Here is a 24,616-nt window from a genome sequence, read left to right as displayed (position 1 = left end):
GGCGCCCTGAACGCAACAGCTGGAGTGAAGTGGGATGTTACCTGTAAAGGAACACCTGTCCCGGCAATGGGGGTTTGACTGCTTTTCAGTACAAAATAATAATAATAATAATAAGTCTTGTGCGGTTATACCTCCTAGACCCTCAGATTAACTGTCAGCTATTGTTTCATCACACTGACTAATCCTTATTTAAATCCCACCTGAAAGTGGGGTTTTAATTGCAGGCAGAAGGGTGAACTTGCTGCTCCTCATCAGCTCAACCTCCAACCTGCAGTGACACTGAATCCATTCACATAATCACAACTAAAGGTTGCACATAAACACAGTTTTTAAGCTACTGGTGTTTATCTAAATATTCCCATTTGGGACAGTTTTCCTCCACTAAATGTCAGTGGGATATGGTGCTTTTGACTCCATAAAATACCCGTATATGTCCACTCATATACTACCCACAGTACATACTTAAACAATATGTCACACACCTGTACATACAGTATGTTAAATACCTGTGCATGTAGATTCATTGTGTAGTTATTCTCAAATCTGATTCCAATAAAGCACCTTTGTTGCAGCAATAAAATACATTATATTTTACAGTATCTCCACTTGCACTAACCATGTAGAGTATAACATATACTATAACTGAATATTTTATATATTTTTTATTATTATTTAGAGGTAAAGTCCTAGTTTTTAGTTCAGTGACATGAGACATATGATAATATCACAGGAGGTTTTTTTCTGCAGAACAAGAACTTTTCCTTTTGATACTTGGCAATTAAGTACTCATGTACTTTTACTTAAACTGGATTTTGGATTCAGAACTTTTACTTGTAAGCAAGTATTTCTACATTATTGGTGGTACTTTTACTTAAGTAACTAATCTGAGTACTTCTTCCAACACTGGACTGCATCAATGCCTAAACATACTTTTTTAGAATAAGTTTTTGCCTGTGATTTTATAATTACTTCATAATAGTTCAATTCAATTCAATTTTATTTGTATAGCGCCAATTCATAACAGAAGTTATCTCAGGACTAGTTCTTTTGATAACATATGTTCCTATTGTTATAGCTACTACTATTTGCTTTTATAATAAAAATTCAGATTTACATGACTGTAGAAACGCTGTCACTAAAGTGAGGGAATCTGTGAATCTTGGCAAAATGTATCCCACTTTAATGAAGTCTTGAAGAAATCATGTATTTTTACAGTATATAAGATCACTTTATAAATGTTCTGTACATTTCTATATTTACATCGCCACATAAAATTCAATTCATAAAGTAAACAATTTCACAGTTCTGTGTATCTTAAGCTTATGGAACATGTGCATGAACATGTTTTACGTTGACACACATAGACAAACACTGACATGTAGGCTGGTGAAGCATAAACTGCTCATATAACAATGCTACATTGCAAGTCCACATCAGGAAATGTCAAGGTGCTCCCAGTGCAGTGAGGCATAACGATTAGTACTCATGAACCAAGGGGAATGTTTTACTACAGTTTGGATCTGTTGGGTACCGATCTTTACAGCAGGAAAGAAGTGTCACTCGAATTGTGATCCGTTGCTGTCACATCAGTAACCATGTCTCCATTCGCTTGCCTTAAAGCATCACTTGACAAAAGAGGAGTGTCCACTGAAGAAGATCTCAGGGAGGGATCAGAGGAGATCACTACCACGTAACGATCATCGCCCTCTTCGTCCTCATCCTCCAGGCTCCCATGAATGTCGGCAGTAACTACTGAATTTTCTGCTGCCTGGTGGCTGCAGGAAGGTGACGAGTTGAACACAGGACGTTCTGGAGGAAGTGTTTCTCCATCAGGGTCCTCTTCAGGAAAGCTGGTGTTAATATAGATGATATCGTCCCTGCTGAAAGACTCTGGAAGCTTTTCTGTGAGCTTTTCCAACATTTCTCGCAGTTGGAGAAAGCAGGGTCGGTCCAGCGGGTCGGCCCTCCAGCAGCTGTACATGATCTCATACCTCGATGCAAGAAAATAAAGTAAATAACTCATTTCATAACGTCTTAATATCAATTAGAGCCTTGTTTTTGGATGCAGCTAACACAACTGGAGACATTAATTCCAGTCAAATATCAGCTTGGAAGTTGTATATTCAGTTTCTACTTTCACTGCATGTCTGTGGTTATGAAGGGTTTTTTTGGACTAATGTTGCTTTTTGGACTGGATGTAAGCCAAAAGAAGGGGAACTGAAAAAAGTATATACTGTACACTAAACAAGTGCAAAACAATTTCTGTGTGATCAAGTTTAGCTTGTGGTTTGCAGATCGTTGCAGCAACACAGGCTAAAAAAAGGGAGGACTACATATCAGGGGGTCGTATAGTGGAAGGTCAAATACATGCAAGTGACATTTTAAAAACATATTAACCACAAAGAATTTCAGGATTTAGTCCATCTTAACTCCACCAAAATCAAACACAAATTTAACATTTGCGTCAAGAAGAGACAACACTCACAACTCATCCAAACAGTCTGCTGGCTGCTTCAGTCTGTGTCCTTCAAGAAGGTAGTCATATATTTCATGGTTCTGGATGCCGGGGTACGGTGTCATGCCTCGTGTAGCAATCTCCCACATGGTAACGCCAAATGCCCACTGCAGGATACAGAATACTGACTTCAGATGATGATATAGTGCACACAGTAATACTATCACTTTCCTAGATTAACCCTTGACCTTAAAATGAGCTGACATGAAAGAGTGCTAAAATAATTTCAAAAGGATCATCTGCATCTTCATGTGGAGTCCACTACAAAATTGTGTGAATTGTGAATGTATTCAGTCTCTCTTTTCATTCCAGATTTAGTTTCCAGTTTTTATGTTACATTATAGGAAAACATCTTTTCCTCATTTGGCTGAATGGATTTTGCCTTTTTGCCAGCAACACAAAAATTGGATTTTGGAAGTCCTAAAATTGCAAAAGCAGGGAAAAATGAAAAGATTTCAAGAATTACCACACTCATAATTCATGTGACAAAGACCTTTACTCCACCTTTAAGAGGAAGGCTGAGTAATTAGTGCTGTGTAAATCCAGCTGATTCTGTGTAGATCTCAGACAAATGGTTTTGAAATTACAGCAGGCAGTATTGAGTGAAATATGGGTCACTTCTTCTTTTAGTGACAGTACAGTATACAGAGGTGACTGCTGTTACTGGAAGAGACGCAGTGTACTCTTTATCTGACACATTCACATATTTGAAAGAAAAACTAAAACCAAGAGTACAGAAAAGAGCAGAGCAGATGGAGATACTTACCACATCACTCTTTACAGTAAAAACTCTGTCTGCCAGACTCTCTACTGCAATCCATTTCACAGGCATTTTGGCTATTCTGCCCTGCCTGTAATAATCTCCACTGTAGATCTTCTTTGATAACCCAAAGTCTGCTACACACACTGTCATGTCATTACGCAACCTGTAAGACAAAAACAAAAACACTGAAAGAAAATCCGACAAACCTCCCTTAATCTAAAAGTGACAACAAAAAATGTTGGCACATGCAACCTACATGCAGTTGCGAGCCGCCAGGTCACGATGCAGAAAGTTACGCCCACTGAGATACTCCATACCCAAAGCAATGTCAACCATGAACTTCAGGAGTGTCTGAGTGGGCAAGAACTGTGTAAAAAAGCACACAACACCATAACAATTATAAGTTTATATTGTTTAGTCTAATAATAATTTATTATGTAATATATGTATTTTTAGAATAAACTTTACCAGTGGACTCTCTCCCAGGCGTGAGCGCAGCAGGAAGCTGTGTAGATCTCCATACTTCATGAATGGCAGGATGACCATGGGCTTGGGAGAATGTCCTGAGCCTCCCTCCAAGCACACTCCTAAAGAACACAAGTCAATACACACAAATAATGTAAGGATGTCAAAACAACAACGGACCAGGGAACACAGAGGTGGTATTCTACGATACTTTAAAGAGGTATTACATCACTCCTACCGAGCAGTTTGATGACATTAGGATGGTTGAAATCTTTCATGCAGGCTGCTTCATTCAGGAACTCTTCAATCTCCCTTTGAGAGAAGCTATCGACTGTTTGAAGAAAGAGAGGAAAGTGTCTACTTGTTTCATGGTTTACAGATAATCACAATATGTCTTTTAGTTATAGGAAGCTCACGTTTCATCGTCTTCACAGCAACCTTTTCTGATGTTCCGTCTAGTTGTCTTAAATGTCCCTCCATCACGGAGCCAAATTCACCTGATTAAACAAAACCAAATCATAAATACTTCATACTCTATAGCATTCTCTGTATTATTCTAGATATAGTTATGTTTCCTGTGCTTACACATTTCCCAAAATGAAACTGCTCACTCACCCTCTCCAAGAATCTTCCCAATGGAGAGCAAGGTCCTCATGACCATTACGTCCTGAAGTTTGGCCTGGAGTTCATCGCTAACACCAAGGTTGGCAACTGCAGACAGAACCCACTCAATCTTATTGTGTACGGCCTTTAGCAGGACAACATAAATCTCTACATGCGTGTTAATTTCCCACAGTAATATTGAAGAACATACGTGTGATTTCTATGGCTGATCGATTGTAGGATCTCTGAGGTTTGTACTGTACAACAGGCTGCAGCTTTTCTTCACCTCCAAAGAACCGCCTGCAGGGGGAGACAGGGAAAAAGAAAAAACTGGGAATGCTGAACAGCTTCGTAATCCTACACTCAGAGAGAAGGAAGGAAGCCCTCTTGAGTTGTCAGATACGGTTTTCCTATCTGAGCCGTGGCCTGTGACACATTCCTATCCATATCCAATAGTGGCAAGACTGAGTCATAGACTTCATAATAATGAATTCCAGAGAACAGACAGCTGGTTGTTGTCAATTTCTCCAGCAGCACAGTTATTCCTGACCTCAGGTGCAGACAATGGTGATTAAGAGGAAGCAAAAACAGTTCATTAAAGGAGTCCTGAAGTGTTCAGTTCAGTGTTCAAGTCCTTCTACAGTGTACCACTGACAAAAGATTACTCAATACCCCCAGTCGCCAATACAAAATGAACTACAACATCAATATCTCTTATGTTTTAAATCAAAGTACGCAGATAAATGGGTCACAAATACAGTAATCGGAAGCGACTTCAAAGATAAGACAATGAAACTTAAAGCAAGGTTGGTAATAATATCAACACTGTGTTTGCACAGATGGTGAAAGATTGTCAGCATACCCAAACCAGGAGTCAGAAGTCCTGTTGTGTACACAGATAGCCCCCCAGAGGATGAGTAGCAGTAGACAGAAGCCACACACCACGCCCAGCACAGCATAGACAGAGTCTGGGACTCCGGTGTCGGGGCTGGACGATGGGGACACGACTGATTCTGAGATAGAAAAGAAAGAACAGAAAGAAAGCATGATAACAATTTTAGAAAAAAAAACAACATTCAGCACATGGGAGATCCAAAATCCAATGTTCAGGCTTAGTTATTTGAAATATATTACCAAATCCAATGGTATATCTCAGCATTTTTAGCATTGTTATGTTACCCCATGTATTATATTACGTATTATTATTCCCCAAAATGAAGATTATACCAACATGTTCATGGATAAGCTTTTTCAATATGATGTTATTATTCCATAAGTGTTTATTACTAGTCAATTTAATAAATATTCAATAATAAGTTACGCCTGTTAATCAAGGAGTTTAAGTTATCCCCATCATGAAAATAACTGTCTTTTAAAATACCCAAGATAACCCTGCCATGTTAAGTTGTTGCCAGTGTAGCTTGACTAAAGACTAAAGACTAACTAACTTCAAACTTGAAGTCTACAGCCATGATAGCTGCTCTGTGAGGCTGCACACAGTGTAGCTTTCAGATGAATGCTTACATCAGCTTGTTAACATGCTCACAAATGAATAGTTGAATGTTTTCCGTGTACTCCATCTTAGTTTAGCGTGTTACCATGTTAACCTTTGTAGATTAGCACTAAACACAAAGTACAGCTGAGGCTGCAGGGAATGCCTAGTCCTGCTGGTATTTGGTCATAAACCAAAGTACTAGTGACACACTGAAATTGTGACCTCATGGCACTAAATAAGAGGTCAGGTAATCAAAGTTCACAATTTATTCTCTGGGGAATGTGTGTACCAAATTTCATGACAATCCCTCCAATAGTGATTTCAATCTGGGTCAAAGTAGGTGACTGATTAACATTAGAGCCAGAGCTAAAAACACTGAATAAAGCCTTAATAGGTACTGTATTTCTACATAGGGCGTAATGTTATTCTAGTATGATATAATACATCAGCTGAAATATGCTGGCCAAATTATTCCAAGATGGTGAGATGATGAGATAAATCAATAAAGCAGCTTACTGTCCTCTGGCACAAACAGCCTGTATGGTGGGCTGACCATGCCGCTCCCTGCTTGTGTGCACGCAGCCACCTGCACAAAGTAGGTTGAGTTGAATTCCTGCACAGCTACAAAGGCCATGGTGCTGTTACTGTGGATCTGTTATAACACACACAAAAACAGAGATCATTTAGTCTCGTGTCATCGTTATATTTCTCTTAAAATCACATTTTAACGTTAATCATTATTTCTGTGGAGATAAGAAGTTCAAATTGTTAAAAAAAAAATAGGTTACAGGCTTAACAGAGTTTTAATGGTACAGTGAGGTAAGTCATTTAACTGAAAGAGAAGCAGATTTTCAAGCCTGTGAACGGAGATAATATTTTGTAAGCATTCTGGTTGAACAGCATGCTAAGGAACATCTTGTGCATTTGTGCAACATCTCAAAGCCAGCTCAACAACTTTGGTATGATCATCCTATCTCTCTCTGTGCCTCCTTCTCCTTTTTTCGCCGTCCTACTTAATACACTACAGGAAACAAGAAATGCAATTAAAAAGTCCCTTAAAGCTATTTTCATGTAGTCACTTACAATAATGAAACATTTTTTTTGGAAAATCCCAGTGGCCTGTATACCGGGGGTTATTCTATATAATGAAACTCTCTATAGAAAAGGGAAGGACTGACTTTCTAAGCTCATGTGCTACAATGGGCAGGAACATGTGACAAGACATAGCCCTGTGTTTCACAACACCACACCGTAGCATCTGGGGTTCCTCTACTTTACCAATGTGCTGACACTTGGACTGGGAGTGCTGAACCCATGATTAATAGTCTATTATGTCTGTGGCTCCAAACACAGGGCAACATGTGGTCAAATGTTGTAACAGCAAATGCTCAAAAAATTTGGGAAATCAACGTCAGATTTGAAAGACAATGACGGCACCACGACGTCTACCGTCAAACACACAGACCTTTGAGGAAGTAGTAGTAACAAATTATTCCTCTGATTTAAATATAATTGGTTTATTTTCACTATCTATTTAACTAAAAGGTAGTTCCAAGAAACAGGTGAGTCGGAGGATTTAACAAGTTGCCTTAGTGCACACTTCCAGTCACTGCTACTATTACAAAGCCTTTGTGTATAATGACATCACCAACTTACTAACCAACACATACGAATATTTGAGCCTATGGTACACATCCTGTTGTATTCATATTCCATTCACTCTGTTCAGCATGTGGCCCTGAGTCATCACAAAGAAAAACACTGAATACCAGTTTTCACACCATCAGCTTCCTTTAACTACGACACAGACAGGAAGGACGGGAAACACACTATTGTACTTGGGAACACTAATGCAGTAACAGGAGCATAATAAACTACAAACAGCATCATGGAATAATGCAGCGGAGATTTGATTGAGGTTGATACATCAATGTTGATATTCAAATAGACTGTGCTATTTCTTATCTTAAGGCATGTATCTAAAATTAAATAACTTTCCCTGCCTTGTTGATTCTTGAGAGGAATGGAAAGGTTGTTGTTCATAGACAACGGGGAAGCTGACCTCTGGTAGGAGGGAGGATCACATATTCCCAATATGCAACACTCATTCTTTTCATATTTGTCATACATAAGTCATTGTTGGTAAAAATGCAATTCAAAAATACTTCAGCTCTCTCTCAAAAAAAGAAAAAGGATGTATGTGTATATGTGTATTTATGAAGAAAATATGGGGAAAATATGAAAGTGGTTACCTAGTACCTATCACAATAACATCATTTTGCTAACATCAAGTTGCTATTAACTTCCCAAAGTGCCCTCTACACACACACCCTTCTCCTTCACATCTTACTGTTAAGTTCTAATCCTGAAGATTTTAATAAAATTATAAATCATTTCTATCTAATTTGAGGTTGATGGATTCACGTACTGGATTCAGATTTTCTCTGACACTGCTGTGTGGAGTAGTATTGCTGTTATCACTGATTTTGGTCCTGGGTGATTAGATGCTTACTATCATCTAAAATCAGTGATTAAAACCTTAATTGTGTTTTTATGTATTTCTCATTTTTTTCCTAACTTTTATCACTACTGCTACCTAAACAAGGAAAAACTAGCGTGTTGCCGACAAGCTCACCGTGTCCACTTGTGTGCCATGTCTGACAATAACATCATAACCACGCAGGATGCCATTTATCTTATCATCTGGAGGAGGTTTCCAAGTGATCACCAGCCACGAGTCGTTCAGCTCTACGCTGACATTTCGGGGATAAACGGATGGCACTGAGGATGTGACAAGAAATGGGAAACAGAGGGATTAGGACATCAACACGAGTGGTATCTAAATCAAGAGACTTCCTACAGCATGCCAAACCTATAAAATACAAACGGAAAAGAGAAACTAAAACTGACCCTCTATTGAAATCTTTGATTACAGTTTGGTATGTGGTCACTTCCTGGCCCAGTATATCACATCTTTCAACTAAAATATCCCCTGCGATGGCTTTAGGAAGGAAATTGAAAGCAGCTCCACCCAGTACGAACTTGTTTTCTCAACAGACCACTCCTATTTCCTATTTGACCCTTCAGGAAAACAAATGGGATTTAGAGGATACAACATTTTTCTGAAGGGGACTTGAAAGTGGGCAGAGCAGGTGATTGTGTAATTTTCCAATTATTACATGCTGCTACTGCAAGGAGGCTTACATTAAGCACATTTTGGATGGAAAAGTAGCAGGCTAATTACATAGTGCTATGTCCCTGAAACCTAAACAGGAATGTGCTATGATGAAAGGGGGGCAAGAACATAACACAAAGGTTCCTCTCTGTACACAAAGTGGCATTTAAGGCAACTACAGAAACATGCGAATGTGCTAGGATGGATTAGATTCTGTATCATTTTCCCTTGAATCTGCTGCAATTGTGCCCAAAATCTGATAGTGTATCCACCAACTGCCAATGAAGTTCAGTTCAACGGTTCCTTAAGTAATCACACACCTCCCTCTGTGGTGTTGCTCTGGATCCACATGGTGACAGGGGAGGCTCCCACCTCATTGCTGCAGGAAACACTCATGTTGTACCACGTCATAGCCTGCAGCCCGGGGACTTCACTCTCGAACGGCGGCACTGTGACGTTGATGAACCGGGTGGTCGTCACCTCCCCTTTCCTCCGACTCACCTCTTTAACCTTAGAGGGAAAAGAGAATGACGTCAGGATCAATCTGAGGACATTAAGCAATCACTGTCTATACTGTATGTGCAGACGTGGGGCTTACCCTGATGTGGCATTTAGTAAGAGGAGAGAAACCATCAAGTCCAGGGCTCCAGCTCAACATCAACTTATTGGACTGTCTCTCCATCACAGTAACATTAAACACAGGGCTTGGAAGCACTGCAAAACACCATAAAAAACCCTTATTAACTCCCTAACATGGAGGCATATGGTCACCTTGCAGAGCATGAAAACCCCTTGGAATGTCTAACAGCCCCCAAAAAGACCCACTTTTACCTTTGATGTTGATATTTGCTTCCCTGGAGGTGGTGACACCCTTCTTGTTGTGAGCCTCACAGCTGAACTGAGTGTACTTGTCCACACCTGCAATTGACACATTGGAGAGGACAATGTGGCACTCTCATTGCTGTATGAAATCAAAACAACCAACCCTCAAGGTCGAGATAGCACTGAATATTTTGATAAATCGACCTCAACTCCAGAGTTATTTTTCTTCAATACTAGGAAACAAAATCAGTACACACATTCTCATCGGGTCCTATGTTTGGACAAACTGATTTCTCTCTGTATGAAAGGTGTATCTGCAGCCATGTGCCATGTCAGCCTCAATGGAGAAATGAGACTGAAATTGATACAAAAACAACCCACTTGGGGATGACTCACTTCTTTATTATACCTCAAAAGTTCACACAGCAGTGCCTCGTGTAGTGAGCTCAAATTGAGCCTCTCCAGTGTGATGTACTGTGGTAACAATCCTTTTGCTGGGTCTCTTTTCCTGGATGCACAATTCCTGCCTTTCAACTGCCACAGATCTGCACAGTTAGAATAGGACTGTGACAGCTGCAAAATAATGTCCCTTTTGTGCTCTGTTTTCCACTGTCTCTATCTCGGAAACCTTTACACAAAGCTAATCACAGAGCAGCCTGTGAGAGATGACTGGAACAAAACATGGGATGTTTTGTTTACATTCTGCAGAATATCACAAGTTCATAAGTTTGCCTTCCTCTGCACTAGGGTAAAGAGTGCCTCACATTTGCAGCCAAGCTGTGCAAATGTAATTACCACATACCTCATTTCAAACTACATGGCAAACAGCTGGTTGGAGCAGAGTGGGCAATGAGCAGGTTTGAGTGTCCCAAATGAAACTGGTCATTCTTATATAGTTTTACCAAAGAGAACAGGGACAACAGGGAAGAAAAAGTTAGTAAATGAGTCTGTCGAGTTGAAACCTTACTGCATATATAGTTAGTTCTTTGCTTTTTGTGGCTATGGTCATGTTAAAAATGATGCCAGGATCTATGGATACCAAAAAACATCATCATGTTCACAAAAACATCCACATAGAGCTTTAAGGAGTGTGACAGTCTGAGCAACATGATTTGCATGTATTTAGCAGTACTGTGGTAAAACAATGACTGTTTCCAAAATACTGTGCTAATATATCAAAACAGAGACGTGGATTATGCTGCAGGGGTGGTTTCATAAATTGGTCCTTTGCACAAAAGAACTACAGTAGGGTACCAATTTATGGTCAAATACACAAAGGATTTACAGTTTCTCAAGCTCAGGGGTCATTAAACATTATTTTTAAGTCAGATATTTTTTGGGAAAAAGGAAATGAATAAAGTTCAAGCAATTGCATTTCTGCTTTCACTGTACTTGGCAAGTAACTCAAAACAAAAAGCAAAAACACTATAGAAAAAATAGTTGGGTTAGCCACTCAGATGGAAACATATCAAATTATAGAGGGAAGCGTTCCAGCACACTAGGCTGCCTGAGATGTTATTTTTCCATTTTTAGATTCAGGCATCAAATATAGCCAACTACTCCATCAGGTTGTAACTAAGCCTACAACATTTTGCTCTTTAGTATTGTGCACCATATTTGGACTCTTGGACGATGTGTGTTTTTGAAGATGAAATTCCAAACCTGTGTCCACCTTCCCACCATAAACCGATCTTATACTACTGTCCTGAGACAGATTAAATAAAGAAATATGGATGAGAAAGCTTCCCGTAACCAAAATAAATCCCCATCAACAAGGTATAATACCCTGATTTCAAGCAATAATATATATCGACTTTCCAACAATAAAACCAGCAATCATTTCCCACTCTACATAAAAAAAGCACTCTCATAATATCATGAGCTTAGGGAGAAAAGGACTCATAGTATGGATGAAGTGAGTATGCAGAAGAGTGGGTTTGCTATGTTTTGTTGTGCCAATATTTGGTTCTGCACAGAGCTCTGCTAGCCTGCAGCCTGCCAGCCTCTGTGTCCAGCCCCTCCCTGCTGGGTAGTGGGCCGTCCTGTGAATGAGGTCTTTGTCCCCGGAGCCAACCCCCGAACAGACTCCCTGTGCAGCCCCCCATCCCCTTACTGCCCAGGCCCTTGCACATGCCGGACCGAAGCACAGCTCTGAACCTTTAACCCCTCAGCTTCGGGCAGTATCACCACTCACTGGCTACTGCAGGAGTTCTTAGCCTGCGGCGAGCTGAAAATGAAGGGTTAGAGTATACAGAGCAGGAAGGTTATGCTTCTAATAACAAATGTTTGCTTTCAAGAAGAGGGCAGCTGAGGCCATAAAGGGAGAGTCCACGTTGAAAAGACATTTGAGCAACAATTCGTCTTTACAAATTTAGTGTTATATATATATAATTTCAAGAATATTTCATTTTAAGAGTATAACATGAACATAAAACCTGAACTGATCTTCTTACAATTAGTTTTGACTTTTATATTCAGTATATTCTTGAAAAAGAATCAAGTTTACTTTGATGTGAACTTTAATTTGGAGTTATTAGTTGATTAATCTGCAACATTTTTGACAGTTGATTAAAGGTTTTTTTTAAACAAATGCCAACAATTCACTGGTTTAATCCTCTCAAATGTGAGTATTGTTGGTTTTCATATTCTTTTATGCTACCAAACTAACAATCTTTGGGTTTGAGACTGCTGATTGGACACAAATAATTAAAATAATTTTTAGCTGCAGCAAAAATTCCAAACACTGGTAAAAAAAAAAGGTAATTTGCTTTCTTTTTTTTTTTTTTTAACCATTTTATTATCTGTTAAACATAAGGTTACAGCTAGTGACCAGTTAGCTTAGCTCATCTCAGTGTAAAGACTGGAAACAGGGGAAATAGCTTTAATTAACACATTATTTGCTTAACCCATACAAAAACAAGCCTTCACCAGTAACTTCCTGGCCTGGTTACCTGGTAATTTGTTCCTTAATGTTGTTACCTCAGTTCCCCCCAGTTCCAAGTCTTTATGCTAAGCTAAGCTAGCCAGCTGCTGACTTCAGCTACATATTTGCCTTACATACAGGACATTGGTATCAATCTTCTCATCTAATTCTCAGAAAACTTGAAACTTGGAAAAAAAAGCAAACTTTAATCAGGCTAACAGCAAGTGCTGCATTTCCAATGTTGCCTTATTTCTCACATGTCCAATGGCTTCAGTATACGGCTAGCAGAGCGGTGTGACGAAAAGCACTGACCATACATGAATGACCGCCGTTAACCATTCTGACGTACAGGGGCCCCCAGTGTCCCTGACCATGGTGATAAATCCCATTGCAGTAAGCAGAGTACAGATGCTGAGGCAGCAGAGACGAGGCAGAATAGAAACCACCGACAAAGTGATGCTAGCTGAGTGAGACCCACTCCAACCATTATCAGAGAGCTACGTGTCCTATTATCTCTGTTGATGAATGTTTCCACATTCTATCACAAGAGAAACTTGACTAAAGTGAAACAGTTTAATTGGTTTAATAAAAGGTAGCTTACTTCTAGTAAACTACTTTTACAACTTTTTATACGAGCCAGAAGTTCTTCTAGTAAAAAAAAAAGCTCTCTTTACTTTTGTCATTCAGGAAAAACTAACCCACAAATAGAGCTTGATCAGAAAGCACTTTTAAGGAATACTTTTAAATTAAACATAGAAAGTCTTACTTAACTACTTCTGAAGCTCCTCTAACACATTTCAGACTGATAAAGGAACAAAGTATGAACCTTATGTTAGAGTGATTAATGACAGAGCACATCTTCAGCTTCTTTCTGTCTGATTCAAGGTGTAATTCAGACTTATGCTGAGTCATATGCTGACCATTCATTGGTGTGAGGGGAACAGCAAGAAATTACACTTTTACGATTGCACCAACTCAAGAGGAACAGGCAACAATCGGGAAGAAGTAGGAAGTATCGCTATATATCACTGTGAAACACAATATTCTCTGTATGTGTGAGAAAGAGAGGAGAAAACTGGACTGTGTGGTTAGTGTCTCACCTGACACAGAGTAGCTGCTGGGAGAGTTGTGAAAGTCACTATCAGGTAATCCATCACGGAGCCAGCGGATCTGAACGGGGTCCGGAGGTCCTACCGCCTCACATGTCAGAGTGAAAGGTGTGTTTCTTGTTACGTTCCTGTCCTCTGGCTGATGCATAAATGTCGGTAGACCTGTAACAGACCAGTCAAAGATGTGTTATGAACAATGTGGACACCCCAAGAAGTACCCAACGCTGCCCAGTTCATCACGCTGAAACTCACCTTCCACCTCGATGATGATCGGCTGAGACTCGACCATTCTGTTGTTGATACTCATTCTGCAGCGATACTCCCCAGCATCCGCTCGCTGCACATGGTTGATGCTGTAACACAGTACATGAGGACACTTGTCAGTCTGCATAATCAGCCTGTCTCACAAGTTATCACCTCCATGTTTTACACACCTGACAGTGGAGAGGAGAGTCGTGACCCCGTCTGTGAAGGTCTGGAGCTCGTTGATCGACACCTGCATGTTTTCTGCCAGGTCCTGGCCGTTCTTCACCCAGACGATGATGGCCTCCTGCCTGGCGTCGGGGATGTCGATGGAGCAGTTGAATTTAGCCTCATGGCCATCTGATAGCTGGATGGTGCCTACGGTGGGCTTGAAGTGAAGTCGTCTGAGCTGATCCGGGGTCAGATAAACCCTTGAAACACGGCCCACTATCACAAGAGGATCAGAGGTCCTTGTGAAACGGTGGGACCGGCGACTAGAATGCTGAGCTGTTTACAGAGGGAGACGTTAGATCTCTCTTATACTGACTGATGTAACATCAGCAGGATACAGAATAAAAAAATCTGGTTTCTGCTTTGCAATAAAGAACGCGTTTAATCATGTTGAGCTTTGAAGTATAACGTTCTGCCTTGGAGTTCAAAGATTAACATTTGATTTGTTAAAGATTTGACATCAAGTGTTACAGAATGAGGAAAATTTTTCCATCCAAAATGTTCACGAAACTACTAAATCAAAGACCACAAGTCTGCCACATTTATTTTCATATGTGTCTGTCTTATTGATTTTTCAAATAATCAATTAATCATTATAATCATTATAAAATGTCAGAAAATAGTGAAAAATCACATGTATTCAGAGCCCAAAGTGAAGTCTTAAGAAAAGGTAAGATAGACTTCATAGAATTCACTCTTTATAGCAGCTCCACATGTGTAACACAGCAAAAAAAGAAATACACAAGTAGAAAAAATACAAGATACAACAGCGCAAAACTTAATAATATTCTCATAACGATGACATAAAACAGAGAAAACAGCAAGAAAACAGCAAGTCTTAACACTTGAAGAACTAAAAAAAGATTTAATGAAAATACCTGACAATTAATTTTCTGTGATCGATGAGTCAGTTTCACAAATCATCAGTTTTGATTGTAAAAAATAAGAAAAAACACATTAATTCGGTATTTTTAAAAGGCATGAATAGTAGCAATTATGCCACAACATTTAAAAAAATGTTTATCCACTGAGTGTTTTCATGAAGTATGGCTCTTTACCAGATGGGTAGCCTATTTTGATGTGTTTTCTACTGTCACCATTCCAGCCCACAGCCACATTTTTATTACTATAATTAAGAAGAAGCTTCAGTAAGATACACGTTCAGTGCAATGAAACACATTCAGGACTTCAGGATGTGTTAAAGACTTTCTGTAAGTCAGAAATCCTTAAAGCTTTTCCAGCGGTCGGATATAAAGCTATTTAAATGAGTATTTAAATCTCTTACAGCTGCAGTCTCTCATACAGAGTTAAAGAGTCTCTCCCTGGCTGTTCACTAGACTGAGTTCAGCCTGAGATATCCAACTTTGAGAGACATGAAGTTAAAGTTAAAGAGGCAAAACACAGACCTCCAAGGAAAATAAACAACTCACCGCTGACCGGACTCCCCACAATAATGGCTATGGTCGCTGCACAGAGTAAAAGTCCAAACCAGCCTGGAGTTGACTTCTTTGCCATGACCAAAAGTCTGAGCTGTCCACTGTTGTGTTTTTGTCCCGCGACAACAGCCTGAAAAAACACGTCCACGTTTTTTATTCTAAGCGGACTGATTGAGCGGCACCGACAAAAAGCAACATCCCCCGCTGGAGTGGCTTCAACGCGGCTTGTGTGGAAGAGCTGTTGACCCGAGATCAAGATTCAGATTCAGCTGGGGGGGGAGAGAGAGAGAGAGAGAGAGAGAGAGAGAGACAGGGAGAGAGACAGAGAGAGAGAGACAGAGAGAGACAGAGAGAGAGAGAGAGAGAGAGAGAGAGAGAGAGAGAGAGAGAGAGAGAGAGAAAGTTTACTTTTTCCGACGTCACACTAGGGTCCCATGAAGGCGGGACTCAGAGAGAGAAATGTACAAAAACACTAAAAACAACCAAAACAAAGCAGAAAAAACAACACATAAATGGAGCTGCTGACACTCAAAAAAACTGTTTTTTACATAAGTTTATATATTTATTATTTATTTTTCTTATTATGTCTGTTCGTCGTATTCTCTTTTTTGAGGAAAGCAAATGATAACCTTATATACATAAAATTATTATCTTATATTAGGCATTAAGAACATGAATGTAGCCTAACAACATAGAAATAGACTAGCACGGTAGGTGAAGTCTTTTATTTTTAATTACATAATCCCAAAAACCCTTAGGCCAAAAGAACAACAAAAACTCAAGTGGTGTAGAAGTTTTCCTCCCAACTACTCCACCACGTGGTCAACTATAGGCTATAACCTTTAAATACTAACCATGGCTATAGATGTTCTTAATTTCACACCCAGAATGAAGCGGACAATTTATTTCACATACATCAATAACATTGAGATAAACTGACAGCTCTGGTTTGATTCTCATTCAGATGAACTTTGGAGATGAAGCTAGGATGAAGCAGATCACTCAGTCTCACCACAAGGAGTTTAACACTGTGTCATACAATCAGTAGATCTGAACAGGTGGTGTTTCAAATGTGAGTTTTTTTGCAGCATTTTAAAGACTTCTTGTTCGTTTAGGTCATCCAATTAAATACTGAGATATGACAGTTCATAGCTGACAATACAACAAAGGTCCATAAAGGTCCATTTAGTAGCTGTTTCCAGAGCTTTCTTCTGTATATTTACAAGACATTTTGACATATGAAACTACAGGTGGGCCTGAAACAACAGAGCGATCATCAGTGTTATTCGTTTTACTTTTCCTGTCATAACCAGTCAACAAAAAAAGTATTTTTTTATTGGGTTGAACTGATATCAGATTTGGAAAAGGCAATAAGATTTTCTTATACTTTCTAATACAAATATCTCCAACAGTGCAGATTAAAATATGCCATCAATGTCAACATGTTAGAGTAATTTCCTCCAAATCCAGCATGAGTTGTTTTTTCCTTAGTTTCTCTTGACCAATTGTCCAATTAAAAGACTTTTGAATCTTTTTATTTCAGGTGAGCTCCCTCTCCTCTTTCAGGTGATGGCTCTGCCCTGCCACCGCAGCCCGCCGCCCTCCTGTGCCTGATTCTTTATTATTGGATCCCAGGTTGCTCTTGATTGCATTTTCGGAGCAGTAGGCCTTCATGCGATAAACACTGGCCTTGCTTTTACAGCATCCCATGGCACTCATGAGCTGATATGCGTCCTTTCTAAAAGCCTTGGTGAAGATAGCGTAAAGGAAGGGATTGGCACAAGAATTGATGGGGAAGAAGAGGACCAGCAGGATCTTGGAGTTAGTGACTGTGATGAGGGGGACCTTGAATGCAGCAGAGATGGCAAAGAAGGAGATGGGAGCCATGCAGAGGAAATCAGTGAAGATGAGCACAGCCATGCGCTTTGCAATCTTGGTGTCAGCGCTTCTTCTGGGGAACTCTGGGTTTTTCACAGCCAGATAGATCAGCACGTAACAAACACACACAACAACAAAGGCGCCCACGTTGAAGAGCAGGATGAGTATGATGAAGGCCTGAGCCAGGGGGGTCTCTATGTCCATTGGTAAGCACATGCTGACTTTGGCGTAACTGCTCACGCCAAACAGAGGCAGCATCCCCATCCCCAGACAGATGATCCACCCAGCCGCCATTATGCTCGCTGCCTGTGTGAGTACCAGATGGCGCTCTATCTGCAGAGCGTTGGTGATGGTGTGCCAGCGCTCCAGGGTGATGGTGGAAAGCGTGTAGACTGACAGCTCCCCACCAAACACAGACAGGAAGCCTGCAGCACTACAGCCAGACCCTGTTTGCCATTCAATAGCATGCTGACTGTAGTGGCCCTGTGTGCGGAAGTCTACTGTGGCTATCATTAGGAGGTAGATCCCAATGCAGAGGTCTGCAAAAGCCAGGTGGCACATGAGGAAGCGAGGCACCGTCAGCTTGTTGCGGCTGGTGAAGGAGACTAGGAGGACTGTCAGGTTGCCTGTGATGGCCAGTATGTTGATAAACCAAATGGCTACTCTGAGAAAACTGAAACCTGCAATGTCCTCACAGGGATTGAAAGCATCTGCTTCAGGTGTGCAAACCAAAGTTGGTCGGGTCTGACAGAAGTCCAGCTCTGGATAGTGGAAATTCACGTCTCCAAAGCCCTCGTCCTCAGATAAATCAACGTCTGAAAAAAATGGCATATCCATAACTAGAGTCGTGTCTGCTGAACCTCCAATCACACGCTGAACCCTGTTTTCAAAGGAGAAGAACAAGTAGAGAGAAGTGTTCTGGTTAGTTCATCTTAAATTTAATAAAGAGTTCAGAAGAGAACTTATACAGGGTCTCTAAAGTAAAGCCAAACTGTTTTTCCAGGAGAAAGACTGCTTGACTGATTTCTTGTAAGTAGTCAAGGCTTACACAACATGAAATATGGGCAGTTTTGTTACTACTAATAAAACCTTTTATTCACTACCAAGGCTGCATAGAGTTCAATTTAACCATTACAGAAGCAGGAAAGCATAACAGTGTTTTACCTTGCTAATTGGTCACTCTCATCACAATAAGTAGAGTCATTATTATATGCAGGATTAATGGAAAAGTCCCTGCAGGAAAGAAAAGAAATTATGTAAATGTCAACGCAATTGCTTGAATGCAAACACATCTGTGAAATAAATACTTATATTGTAGAGTTTTAGTATTTACTGAGATGATCCATGAACAAATCTAATCTTGATGAACCTGTAAAATGCACAGTGTGAGTCACCTGTGGGTGTTCCAGCTCAGCAGCGCACAACAGTGACTGTTGTAGGTGAGATGGGCCTCTCGCAGGCTCCACAGTCCCTGCAGAGGAGGCAGACTCTTCAAGGCATATGCTGACTGAGCAAACAACACCAGAACTGACTCCAGTCCCTGCGGTGGCAACTTTGTGAGAGCTGTCGCAGAAACGTCCCTGGGAAATAACACAGACAACAATGTGACTGCATGGGGCTATAAAAGCCTCTTTGTGAACATTGTGCCCTATAAAGTCAATCAAAATCACTCCACCTAGCCTTCAGTCATCGAGCTAAGCTGCATACTCATGCAACTATATCAGCAGTAAAATACCACCCACTGTTATTATATTAGTATATTACACATCTTAGAAGAATGTGATACGTAATTCTTCTCAATGTTGGCCTAAAGCTCCATCTTGTTTACTATCTCTCAAGTCTTGGCACAGAATTCAAGCAATGAATCTATCAAGACACAAAAAGCGAGTCTACGATTTGAACGGTCAGTTTGACAAACATCCTCCTCCTTCCTCCTCTCCCCAATAAATCTAAGTTAAAAAAATGTTGGTGAATTTCAGGAGGTTTTCAAAATAACACTTACAAGACTCCAGGTCCTGTGGCTCCTTCGAAAGCATATCTGTGGATCACTCTGAGGTTTCGATTATTCTTTAATACCCTGAAATGATAAAAGGCAGAATAATGGAGCAAAAGCTTCATGTTGTGAGAAGAAGAAACTCAACTCACATCATTCAGCCAAAAAAAGGAAATGTGGGTAAATACAGCTTATCTATCTTTGTCCCGTTGAAGGCGTAGTCGTGTATTTCTCTGATGCCGTTGTTATACAGGTTCCTGCAATCAGTAACAAGATTTTTATGATTGAATGTGAGATATTAATAACTTGTTTACTAACATGATGCAACATAAAGCAAATAAAAGGAATGTTTTGCTTCACTTACATTGTAACATACTCCTTTGTCAGTCCGATGAAAGCGTTAGGAGGTATTTCCAGTAGATACAGGTTATCACATATATCCCTGTAATAGTGCAACAGTTTATGTGTTATGGGGATGTGCTTTTTGTTTTTATTTGTTGCAAGTCTCTAAAACTTGAGCAGTACATGTACTTACAAGATAAACTCGGATTCAAGAGAATTGATATATGTAATGTCAGGGAAAAGGGTTATCCCAGTATTTGAGATGCTCCTGTTAAGGCAGAAGAAAAACATGGGTCATTTTGTGACATTTAATGCCGTTAAAAAAGTTATTACTTGGCATCAGTATAAGTGCAATATAAGTTAGTATTTGTCTGATATTGGCTTCAAATTGACAGAAATATTTTACTTGGTTATTGCTCAAGTATATGGGATTTGAAAAAATACAGGGGTCTGTCCAATACGTACCTTTAAATCTTAAACCAAAAAAAATTATATTGATTTAAATTGTATATTTTGAGGTAATGTAATGTAGTCTTACAAGTAATGTAGTTTGGGGAGGTTATTGAATGTCCTTCTGCCAATGTGCATCAGACTCCTCGTGTTCTGGACTGAGCTGCAAAGCAACACAGAACATCAGCTGAAACTCTGCTGCATTAAAAGGAACCATTACTTTTTTATTGATTCATATAAACGTTAAAAAAGACTTACATTTCAGAGAGGTTGAGAAGGTTATTAAAGGCTAATGCCTCAATGGTTTCCAGGGTTACACTCTGAGCAATCTCACTGTGTATAGAACAGAGACAATACAATTAAGTCCACAAAAAGAACATGTATCTTTACATATAACACTGTTTGGTGTGTGTGAACAGTGTATTCAAACATCAGGACTATGAAGGAGTCATATACTGAAATCACTCTTTGATCAGATTTGTTAATTAGGTGTAGCTGCAAAAACTTTTACTTTCTTTTATATTTGTTCCGAACTTGCATTGTAAGCATTAAATTGAAATAGCTGAATTGTGGTGAACTAGGGTTAGTTGACTAATTCAGTGAATACTAGAAAAGCACAAACTAAAAACTAGAAAACATTTGCAGTTATATGATATTTTAAGTCAGTGTTAGTGGAGGAAAATTGATACCTACATCCTCTGGACTCCTTTTAAACCATCAAAAGAATGGCTGGAAATGGTGTTCAAAGACAAATGATAGAGAAACCTGAAAAAAGAATAAAGAGAGGCACATTTAATCATTAGTCATCTTAAGTAAGTGATTTTAAAGATTCAAGAAGAAAAGATAAAAAGTAACTAAAGCAATTAAAAGATCCCCTCCAGACCTGTATTAAGACATTCTTAGAACAATAATGGCTGTCTGTTTTGCTTTTCCCAAAAAAACAGAGGAATTTCTTCATTAAATATCCCAGAATTTATGAATACACAATTTTTCTTGCGTCCATGGGCAAGATACTTAGCCCCAAATTGCTCCTGATGCTGTGCCATCAGTGAGAGTGTTTGAGTGTGTGTGTGTGAATGTGACATGTAGTGAACAGAAGACTAGAACAGCACTATATACGTGCAGTCTGATCAAATCATGCTCGTAGACTCGACCCTTAAAATCCGATTTTCACTTTACACTTTCAGAGGATGAATGTGAAAACAACCTTCTAGTATCGAACTCTGCACATACATCATTCAACACAGTGAAGCTCAAACATCCAACTGTAGGAACAAGGAGAAAAATAAGTCCCTGTATTTCACATCGGCTCAAACCAGTCACCTCATGACTGTTTAACTGTTACATAATCAGTTTATATAAACACTTGTAAGTTTCATCATTTCACAAAACACAAATGTGCTGGAGTGTGTGTGTGCGTGCGTGTGTGTGTGTGTGTGTGTGTGTGTGTGTGCGGGGTGTTAGTGTCATTTGATACATGTATGAAGCCTGCTGGCCTTCATGGACACTTATCAGGACAGACTCAAGGTTCTGTAATTTACCAGAGGAGAGGTCAAGATTTCCCACCTTCAAGGTTTGTGACAGTCTGGTGAACTCTGAAACTGAGCTCTGATGCCCAGAAACCCCAAAGAGCAAGAGGATGCACTGCGTACTTGACCCTGTGAGATCAACTTGACATTTTCTTCACAGGTAATTAAGTTGCACACATGCAGCGCCCTCTGTTTTCTAACAATAGAATGTGCTGTACTTTTGCTAAATGAGGTAAAGCACGAAAATAATTACTATAAACACTGTTGAAGCTGATGTCCTTCAGTCTGCAATAAGTAATGATAAGTAAAAAATATTTTTTCCTTTTTATAATTTTAAAATTATTATCAAGTTATACTGAGGTATACAGGCACACAATTGAAAGGTAAGCACAATTTTCTTTAAGCACAATTTCCCCACATGGGGACCAATAAAGGATTACTGTATCTTATCTTAGGGCTAACACTTACCACACTGCAACCCAACTGAGCCTAGTTGTCTAAATTCTAAAGTCTATAAATACTGACAAGGCAGCATTTGTCTTTAGAACCACTGATAAAAAAAAAAAAAAACTAATGATAAAAATGATTATCTCATGGTTATCATTTGGGGGAAAAAAAGAAATGATGTAAAAGAAATGTCTCAACACAAGGGGGACTTTTTGGACTACCTCCTCAGTGTGTTGGCAGAAAAAGTTACATGTAAAATATTTTTGGACTACATTAATACCGCATAAATGGGGGGGGTGATCATAATATGTAATAGTCACTTTAGCAGCCTTGAATTAACTTACATTTTAACGCATGGCAACACGTAACCAAGCGAGTGCGTTCCAGGGGCATCCTTCCTCCATGCGTAAATACGCACGGAATAATCTTGCTAATGGTTTTATCAGAGGGGTTACATAAAGAAACAGATTATAGTAATCATTATAGTGCCAAATGCATTAACCAACATAGACTGAACACTCTTCAACCATCGTTTTCAATTACTTTAAATGTATAATATCAAACAAGCACTACCTCTTTGGTAAATCCATCTCAGTAGTGTGAACTTACAGTCTTTTATCTCTGTGATCCATCATCAGCGCCGACCCTTGAGTTACATTGTTGCATCTGATTGTGTTGGAGAAACAGCGGCAGATCCTCGGACAGCCGAAACCCGGAGCGCACTTGCATCCGTAGAAGCCCAAAACAGACAGGAACAAGAGCGCCGGCAGCGAGGTCCACATTCTGTAAAACGCACAGAAGCCGGGATGCCCGCTGAGTGCTGCGCATTAAGATCTCTGGCCCTTCTTTAAAGTCTCTTTTGCTGCAACCGCAGCAGATCGTCATCGAAGCCGTGCGGAGGACAATGTCAGCCACCTGTTACTCAACTTCTCATCAAGTGGCTCGTGTGTCACAAAGTCGGCTGAGGTTTATGTTATACTCACATCGAAGTGGAAAACTGTCACAGTACACAGTAAAGTCAGACGTTGTAAACAGCTGTTTTTTAGTCATTTGGTAGTTGAATATTACTGGTTTGATCCATTTAAAGATGAAGTCCTAAATCAGCCTTAAATCACAGAGTTACAGTTCAGAGTGCAGACGGGTTTTAAGACTGAATAATTAAATGAAACATATAAATATATTTATACATTTTGCATTTGCTCTTAATTGCACACCTTCATCCATACTTGAACCTTCCATATTGACTATGGTTTTATGTGCATACCTACTTTAAAAGAACAGTTTTTAAGAGATTATTTTTATAAACAGAGGCACCATTGGTTACTATTACAATGTAAACTGATGCATTTATAAAGTGCCTACAGTGGTGCTGCCAAGGGTTGGCCAGGGGAGCCCGGATACAATGACTGACCAAGCTGACCAAGCTGACCAGCCATGAGCAGCTGCTGTGAGACTCTCTGTGAGCCCACTAGCTTTTATAGTCACTAGAAGCACATTCATGGCCCTTTCTAAATGTTTCTGTGTGGTACCTCTATTATAGCTAAGCTACCTCAGAGAGGTTAACTCTTCAGTACCTGTGTGTGTCTGTGGGGGGAGTATCAGTGCGTGGGATCATTGAGAGAGATTAAGAGAAATAATGCATTCTGGTGCTTCTACAGCTGTCAAAAGTCCAAACTATTGCACCAAAACATAAAAATACGAAGTAGAGAGTTAGCAAAAACTAGCAAACTCCTGGGAATGATGCCTCTCAATCAGCATACATTTGTATGCTCATTTATATAAGTGTCATTATGTAAATTAGACCCAGAATGTCAAATCTGTTGGCCTTGTGTGGTCCAGGGTGATTTCAAACAGAGAGGCGTTTTGAGGCGTTTTCAACCCATGAAATGCAGATTTTCATAAATTTGGTAAGAAATGTGGTGTCTCTGACATGGCGGTCTGCAGCACAGGGGCTCCACAGGGAACAGTTTTGGCTCCTTTCCTGTTCACCCTGTACACTGCAGACTTTAGGCACAGTTCTCCGCACTGTCACCTGCAGAAGTTCTCTGATGACTCTGCCATCGTCGGCCTCATCACTGATGACGACGACAGGGAATACAGAGAACTGTTAAAAGGGCTCACCCACCCCATGCAGGACACCATCACTACACTGAGCAGCTCCTTCAGCGACAGACTCCTTCACCCCAAATGTGTGAAG

At 39.9% G+C, this 24,616-nt stretch overlaps 2 protein-coding genes across 3 annotated transcripts; both read right to left on the bottom strand.

The window, feature by feature from the left end:
* Positions 1-1,157: 1,157 nt before the first annotated feature.
* mertka (c-mer proto-oncogene tyrosine kinase a) lies at positions 1,158-16,081 on the bottom strand. 2 transcript variants are annotated; one of them, XM_051377284.1, is made up of 19 exons: positions 15,775-16,081; positions 14,305-14,620; positions 14,123-14,223; positions 13,862-14,032; positions 9,848-9,934; positions 9,615-9,730; positions 9,337-9,526; positions 8,477-8,622; positions 6,358-6,493; positions 5,209-5,359; positions 4,558-4,646; positions 4,359-4,454; positions 4,160-4,240; positions 3,982-4,074; positions 3,747-3,865; positions 3,535-3,644; positions 3,282-3,441; positions 2,486-2,622; positions 1,158-1,991 (listed from the first exon to the last, which is right to left on the bottom strand). In XM_051377284.1, exons 1-19 carry the CDS (start codon positions 15,857-15,859, stop codon positions 1,538-1,540), a joined length of 2,838 nt encoding a protein of 945 aa, XP_051233244.1. In that variant the 5' UTR covers positions 15,860-16,081; the 3' UTR covers positions 1,158-1,537. The 2 variants fall into 2 exon arrangements, with proteins under 2 accessions (XP_051233244.1, XP_051233253.1); XM_051377293.1 differs by having other exon boundaries at positions 14,305-14,560.
* A 409-nt stretch (positions 16,082-16,490) lies between these two features.
* On the bottom strand, positions 16,491-23,359 carry lhcgr (luteinizing hormone/choriogonadotropin receptor). Its single transcript, XM_051377307.1, has 11 exons — positions 23,029-23,359; positions 21,137-21,208; positions 20,702-20,776; positions 20,532-20,606; positions 20,187-20,261; positions 20,016-20,093; positions 19,840-19,908; positions 19,661-19,735; positions 19,053-19,238; positions 18,823-18,891; positions 16,491-18,538 (listed from the first exon to the last, which is right to left on the bottom strand). Exons 1-11 carry the CDS (start codon positions 23,199-23,201, stop codon positions 17,320-17,322), a joined length of 2,166 nt encoding a protein of 721 aa, XP_051233267.1. The 5' UTR covers positions 23,202-23,359; the 3' UTR covers positions 16,491-17,319.
* Between the last annotated feature and the right edge of the window lie 1,257 nt (positions 23,360-24,616).

Source organism: Dicentrarchus labrax, unplaced genomic scaffold, assembly GCF_905237075.1.
Source record: "Dicentrarchus labrax unplaced genomic scaffold, dlabrax2021, whole genome shotgun sequence".
NCBI classification, from domain to species: Eukaryota; Metazoa; Chordata; class Actinopteri; family Moronidae; genus Dicentrarchus; species Dicentrarchus labrax.
The sequence above is the reverse complement of the archived record's forward strand: the minus strand, read 5'-3'. Positions and strand labels throughout refer to the sequence as shown.

Bases quoted from the DNA above. Each gene is read 5' to 3' on its own strand.
- mertka (XM_051377284.1), bottom strand. From the start codon at position 15,859: ATGGCAAAGAAGTCAACTCCAGGCTGGTTTGGACTTTTACTCTGTGCA. The intron at 9,731-9,847 runs GTAAAAGTGGGT...GGTGTTTTGCAG, and splicing joins AGCAAATATCAACATCAAAG to TGCTTCCAAGCCCTGTGTTT. The intron at 4,647-5,208 runs GTATGCTGACAA...CTCCCCCTGCAG, and splicing joins ACTTCTGACTCCTGGTTTGG to GCGGTTCTTTGGAGGTGAAG.
- lhcgr (XM_051377307.1), bottom strand. From the start codon at position 23,201: ATGTGGACCTCGCTGCCGGCGCTCTTGTTCCTGTCTGTTTTGGGCTTC. The intron at 19,736-19,839 runs GTATTTACCCAC...TTATCATTTCAG, and splicing joins GGGACAAAGATAGATAAGCT to GGTATTAAAGAATAATCGAA. The intron at 19,239-19,660 runs GTAAGTGTTATT...GTTATTTCCCAG, and splicing joins GCCACAGGACCTGGAGTCTT to GGACGTTTCTGCGACAGCTC.